The sequence below is a fragment of the Bison bison genome, unplaced genomic scaffold, assembly GCF_000754665.1.
Source record: "Bison bison bison isolate TAMUID 2011002044 unplaced genomic scaffold, Bison_UMD1.0 scf7180017864304, whole genome shotgun sequence".
NCBI classification, from domain to species: Eukaryota; Metazoa; Chordata; class Mammalia; order Artiodactyla; family Bovidae; genus Bison; species Bison bison.
This window is the reverse complement of record NW_011494876.1, coordinates 15,901,719-15,908,314: the sequence shown is the minus strand read 5'-3', so window position 1 is coordinate 15,908,314 and position 6,596 is coordinate 15,901,719. Positions and strand designations below refer to the sequence as shown.

General features: G+C 58.9%; 1 protein-coding gene across 1 annotated transcript in view; it reads left to right on the top strand.

The window, feature by feature from the left end:
* The first annotated feature begins 1,554 nt into the window (after positions 1 to 1,554).
* RNF123 (ring finger protein 123) overlaps positions 1,555 to 6,596 on the top strand; it is a 23,768-nt gene continuing 18,726 nt past the window's right edge. The window contains 9 exon segments of the mRNA XM_010851958.1: positions 1,555 to 1,672; positions 1,925 to 2,009; positions 4,597 to 4,679; positions 4,806 to 4,900; positions 5,238 to 5,292; positions 5,409 to 5,494; positions 5,769 to 5,855; positions 6,069 to 6,136; positions 6,331 to 6,456. Of these exon segments, the coding sequence (XP_010850260.1) occupies positions 1,591 to 1,672; positions 1,925 to 2,009; positions 4,597 to 4,679; positions 4,806 to 4,900; positions 5,238 to 5,292; positions 5,409 to 5,494; positions 5,769 to 5,855; positions 6,069 to 6,136; positions 6,331 to 6,456 (767 nt within the window). The 5' untranslated portion in view covers positions 1,555 to 1,590.

The following is a 6,596-nucleotide window of genomic DNA, read 5'->3' as shown; positions in this document are numbered from 1 at the left end:
CCCTTGCGTCCCCGGCCCGTCCAGTTGTGAAAGTGCTCGCCGCGCGAGGGATCGCAGCCTGTGGTGCCGGAGTCCGGGCCGGAGCTGGCCTGGAGGGTCCGCCAGAGCTTGGGGCCGGGACCGAGGCGACTTGGGGGAGACTAGCGGTGCCCTCGCGTCCTTGGGGGTGGCTTCGGTTCCGAGCCCGGAACCCTCGGCGGGGTTGAACGGGACGACGTGGCAGGGAGCCCCCGGGCAAGTCAAGGCCCGCCTCCCACCTGGGTCCTCAACACCTGACACCTGGAGTGGATGTCTGGAGGTTTGCTCATGGGTTCCATGACGACGTCTAACCTGTCGTGCACCTGCTCTGTGTCAGAGGGCCGGTGTTGGGCGGCAGGGCAGGGAGTCGCCTTCCTGAGGGGCAGGCGTGGTGCCGACTGGGAGCGGGCAAGAGTGTGTGGCGGGAGCAGAGGAGCTGTTTGGGGTGAGATAACAGAGAGGAGTTCTGTTTCAGGCATTGCTGGCGGACTAGGCTCTAGAGCCGCACCGACTAATAGAACTTTCTGTGATGATGGCAATGTTCTTTATTTTTGGTGTGTAGTCCAGTAACCATTAACCACATGGGGCCACGGAAATCCTTGAAACGTGACCGCTGTAATTGAGAAATTGACTTTAAAATTTTTTAACTGTTCCCGACCCAGGGATTGAACCCGCATCTCTTAGGTCTTTCTGCATTGGCAGGCGGGTTCTTTACCACTAGCTCTGCCTGGGAAGCCCTCTGAAACTTGAACTGAAATTTAAAGAGCCACATGTGGCTAGTAGCTGCTGTGTTGGGCTGCACAACTCTAGATCAGTAAGGCTGGCACCAGCGACTCAGTGCCCCTTCGGAAGCAGCTGTAGCAACACCATGGTGTGTGAGGGACGAACAGCAGTGGGAACAGTGTGTTCTGTAATGAGGGCAGGGGTGCTGCTGTAAGGGGATAGGATGCTGTGTGTGTGAGTAGGGACAAGAAAACTTGCAGACCTTTGGAATAGAGAAGGGAGGAGGATCCTGGAACTGAGGCAGGGGGTCCTGGCCTTGGATGTCAGTAAGATTTGCAGCTGGAGATGGCACCAAGGCCTTTGGATGGTGGACTAGGTGTAGGGTTCTCTCTTCCACATTTGGACCCAGCGTGGCTGATAGCTGAGAAGGATGCAGGAGCTCTGCTCCTGAGCCACCTCCCTTTGGACACCTTGGTCTGATTTCCCACTGGGTTGAGGCGTTCGTTACTAGTTTGGTTTAACAAACACATATCTGGCATCTGCTCCCTGTTGGGGCCTGGGTGAGCACTAGGCCAGGTGAGGTCTGTCCCACCGTCAGACCCCCACCCACCCTCCCTGTGTAGGAAGTGGGAAACCCCTGCTTGGAGGGCCCCAGAGTCTGGCAGAGCGGTGAGAGACTTCCTGGGTTGATGCGTGTGTGAGTGCCCGTGCAGCGGCTTCACCTGTTCCTAGGCCTTCCTGACACCCCAGGATTGAGGTCAACATGGGAGCCCTTGGCTTCCTTCGAATAGACAGGCTCTGCCTCTGCTTAAGCCCTCAGGACTACAGGCTGCCCACAAGAGATGAAAGATGGCGTCCAAGGAGGGCGGCATGGCTTTCTCGCGCAAGAGCTACAAACTGACTTCAGATGCTGAGAGATCCAGGGTCACAGGTAAGGGCTGGCAGGGCAGGGAGGAGGCTCCCAGTGTTGAGGGAAGCAGGAAGAAGACACAGAGGCAAGCATGTCCCGGGTCCATTGAGCCCCAGGCCCTCTTGCACCTCCCTGGACCTATGAGCCGCCTCTTCTCCACCAGCAGCCATGGAGCAGGGCACCCACCGGGACTGCTCCTCTGGCCTGTGTGCTGGCAGGGGCTGGGAGCCACACTGACCGTGCGTCCTTTCTCCCTCCTAACCTGTGGCCCAGGCATCGTGCATGAGAAGCTGCTGAGCGACTACCTGCACCGTGTCTTTGCCTCTCCTGATCACAGACCCGCGGCAGCCACCAGCAGGTATGGCCGGATGGCTCTCCCCTTCCTCTGCGGGGCCAGACCAGAGGCAGGAGGCTGGGGTGTGGGGAGGGAGGCTGGGCTCTGGGGAGGCTGGCTTGCGTTCTGTCCTCGCTCTGATGCTCCTGACTGCGAGACCTGTGGCCCAGAGAGTACCAGAGTCTCGGCCCTGGCGGTGCTGGTACCTCCCTTGAGGGAGTAGCGGAGGTCAGGGGCACGGTGCAGGCTTAGTCCTCAGTGTGGCACTTCACACCTGCTCTACACGCAGCATCTGGTCTGTGCGCCCCTGCCCTTACCTCCAACGCACCCTGGCCCTCTATAGCCTCTGCTGGATCTATAATATGCAGACTCCACCAGCCCTTTATTCCCTGTACATTTAATGTATTTAAGTTGAGCTTATTTCCAAGTTATAAGTGCAGTTTAGCAGCAACTTGTAGAAGCAAAAGCATCTACCATCTTCTTCTAATATAAACGACCGCTCATGATTCCATTTTGTGTTATCTCATAATGTATGCAGTTTGGGTTTTGTCGTGTGCGAAATTTGCTTAAAATTTTTGTCACTGTCAGTTTCTTTAAAGTTATTGAGGAATAAGTGGCATACCATAAACTGGTGTATTTAAAGCACACCATCTAGTAAGCTGTGACACAGATAGCCTGAGAAACCATCACTGCATGGACATACCCCAAAAGCTTATCGGAGTTTTAAATCCTGTTTTTGTCATCAGAGGTTATTCCTGCCTGGTTTTCTACGCTACAGATTGATACTGGTGGGCATCTTTTAGGGCCAGGAATCTGCCTGAGCACTGCCCTGGTTTAGGGGGGCTTTGGTTTTTGTAAACAGTGCTGCATGGACGCCCAGGGTTGGGATCACGTGCCTGGAGTGTTTGAATCTCAGTCACTCGTAGGACTGCTGGTGAATTTCTTCTTCTTCAAAGGGTTCTGAACATTCTTCCTCCCTGCAGTGAGGCATGGGTGTCCCTATGTCTCAGCTCCCTCGCCAGCCAGCCTTGTTCTGTCTTGCACAGTCTCTGCTCACTGGGCAGGCCCAAAGGGCCCCCGCTTCCATTTTAGCAGCCATGGTGGCCAAAGGGTTTCCACTTGTGGAGGGCTGGGGCCCACCTCTATCCCAGCCCCAGTCCTGGCCTGTCCCCAGGCCACCCGATCCCTCCCTCATGTGACAGCAGGAATGATCCTGCTGCCACTGGCACCGCTATTGCCAGGAGTGAGAGCAGGTGGCGGAGCCGTTAGTCAGTGGTGCTGGGGACGCAGAATTCTGGGTCAGGACCTGGGCAGGCCAGAAAGGCCAGGCCAGGGCTGAGGGTGGCCATATGGGAGGTGCTGCAGGCATTCACTGAGGCCGAGTCTCAGACTGCCTGCCCGCAGCTGCTCTTAAAAGCAGGCACAGGACTGGGGCAGCCCTCCCAGCGTGGGCCTGTAAGAAGTGCCCTTGAGGAAGCCTGCTTGATCTGTGGGCCCGCTGGGGGTGTTAAGACACAGAGGGGCTCCAGCCTTCCACATTACTGGCAAGGCACCCCACTGCACAGCTGCCTCCTGGCCTTGACCTGGGGCTCCACAGCAGTGGGGAGGAGGCTTCGTGAGTCTCTCCTTCTTGCAGCTCAAGGTCAGTTGTAGCTCATGGTGTGGGAACATACGGCCCCTGGGCCTGGGCTGAAGCTACTTAGCCATAGAGTCGGTGTGCTGGCCCATCCATGTGCTCTTCCAGGGCCTGACCTCTCGGGCGGTGAGCAGGCTGTGACCTGGGATTCGACATGGAAGAGCAGGTGCCAGCAGTCTGTGGGCTGGATCCGGATGGGCCTTGGGCCTCTGCTCCTGGAGCCCTGCTAGTTACCACCACCTCATTCCTGGCTATTCTTAGCAGCTGAGCTCAGGATTAGCTGGCCAGCATTAGGCAGAGCTCTTTCTCCTCTGGGCATGTGTGCTGGGAGGATGAGGGGGACACTCAGACACATCCTCCCGGCCCCTCTGGCCGGGGCAGGTGGCCTGCCGTGTGCTCTCCTCTCCTCTGCAGGTGGGTCCAGGACACAGCCAGCCAGAAGCTAAGAGGGCTGAGCCCTGCATCCTCCCAGGACATGTCTCATTCAACACACAGGCTTCCCTGGATGGGACCACAGACCTGGGGTCAAGGATTGGACTGGCTGGTCTTGGTACTGAGCATCCTGGGGTTCTGCGCTTCTCCCAGCCCTCCTGGCCCAGGCGTAATCAACAAGCCACCTTCAGGAGTGGGCAGGTCCTGGGCTGCACAGGGAGCATTATTGCTCGGACTCTTCACAGTATCTCTGACATACAGCTGTTGTTCCATTTGTACAGATGAGGGGATTAAGGCTGACAAAGGGATCTTCCTTCTTCTTCTTTTTTCTTTTCAAATCAGTCTTGCAATGCTCCAAGTTTAGTGGATAACCCAGTCTCTGACCCCCAGCATCCCAGAATGTGGGACTGGCACACCCCTTGTTCTGGAGTCTGGGCAGCCACCCTCCTCAGCTCAGGAGAGGGGGACTGGGAGAGGGGTTTGGCGTCATCTGGCTGGTTTCAAGGACTTGGGGGCCCCCTCTCAGCCTCTCACTCTCCCCAGGAAACCCCTGAACTTCCAGAACCTGCCAGAGCATCTGGACCAGCTGTTACATGTGGATGACAAGGAAGACGAGGAGAGCCAGGGTAGATGACAGCGTCAATCTAGAAGGGGGTTCGGGGGCTGGGTGGGCCTGGGGGGCTTGGTGCCCTCTCTGTGTCTGCCTGAGCCTGTGCCCGGCCCAACCCCTCACCCTCTTCTCTGTTTTTCAGAACAGGTTGAGGGGCGGCTTGGCCCGTCCACTGTGGTCCTCGACCACACAGGTGGCTTTGAAGGGCTGCTTCTAGTGGATGATGACCTCTTGGGGGTGAGCAAGGGCAAGGCCTGGGGCCCCATATCCAAGCCCCTCCTGATGTGGCCCATTGAGTCCCCATCCCCCAAACCTTCCTGACAGTAGCCCCGAAACGCTCTTGGTGTGACCCCAACCCCGAGGTCTTCCCAACACAGCCCCCTCCCATCATGCTTCCAGCCCAGGATCCCTCCTGACCTGGGCCTGGGCCCTTCCGCCCTGTTCCGGCACGGTTCAGCATTGGCCACGACAGGTGTCGCCACTGAGGCGAGCCGAGTTGGCATGGGACTGTGCTCCCTTGGGGAGGCCCCCGTGTGCCCAGGAGGAGGCTCACCACCCCCTGCTCCCCACCCAGGTGATTGGACACAGCAACTTTGGGACGATCCGCTCCACCACGTGTGTGTACAAAGGTGAGACCATGCTCCACCATGGCCCAGGGAGCTGGCAGGGAGTTCGAGGGCCCAGGCCTCAGGCAGGAGGCAGTTTTTGTTTAAAACCCTGCAGGGTCTGACACGACTCTTTCCAGGGAAATGGATCTACGAGGTGCTCATCTCCTCCCAGGGGCTCATGCAGATTGGCTGGTGCACAATCAACTGCCGCTTCAATCAGGAGGTACCGGCGGAGAGGGGCCCTGCCCAGGCCTCAGCAGGGCTCAGGCAACCCCCAGCCCAATGCGGTCCTTTGAGGACCCTCACCTGGACTGTCCTCGGGAGGAGGACCATGTCCCACCCCATCCCAGGACACCGCGGCCCCAAAACAGCCCTCCTGCCTTCCCTGGGCGCATCAGCCCCCTTCAGTAGAGCCGTGTGGGTCCAAGGCTGGTGCCTGGCGGGCTCTGGTCCTGCCCCTCCCCACTCCCCGGACCTCATGGATGGCTCCTCCCTAGGAGGGGGTTGGAGATACACACAACTCCTATGCCTACGACGGCAACCGGGTACGCAAGTGGAACGTGACCACAACGAACTACGGAAAGGTGAGGCCACCTCACCAGCTGCCACCTGCCCTCTGCCCCTCCCGTGGCTCGGTGCGGGCAGCAGTGAGGGGGTGGAGGGCACCACAGGGGGCACGGACTCAGGTCCTCTGTCCTGGGGCCAGTCTCCCCTGGTGCAGTGCAGACGCAGGTGGAGGGGCAGCGTGGGCAGGGCCCTGGGCTCCTGCTCATCTGCACGGCGTCCTCCCCTGGCAGGCATGGGCAGCGGGGGACATTGTGAGCTGCCTGATCGACCTGGATGAAGGCACTCTGTCCTTCTCCCTGTGAGTCTCCCCTCTGTCCCCAGGCCTGGCCTCTGGGGCACCCCAGGCTGCCCTCACGGTCCAGGCCCTACTGTAAGGGCTTTGGTTCTGGCAGCCGGAGGGTGGGCAGCCCTGACAGAGGGCTGCTCACGGGTCCCTTTCAGCTACCTCCTTCTTTCTTAGCCCTGGCTCACGGGCCCTCCTTTCTGCTCCAGGAATGGTGTGTCACTGGGCACCGCCTTTGAGAACTTATCCAGGGGCCTGGGCATGGCTTACTTCCCAGCCATCAGCCTCTCCTTTAAGGAGTCTGTGGCGTTCAACTTTGGCAGCCGTCCGCTGCGATATCCTTTTATGAAGAAGGCAGTGGGCCGCTTGGGTGCGCTTGAGGAAGTTAGGAGCAGGGCTCCCTGCTCCCAGAGCTCTGTGGGCTGGGGCGGGCCCTGCTGCCGTGAGGAGTGAACGGGTAGGCTTAGGTGAATGT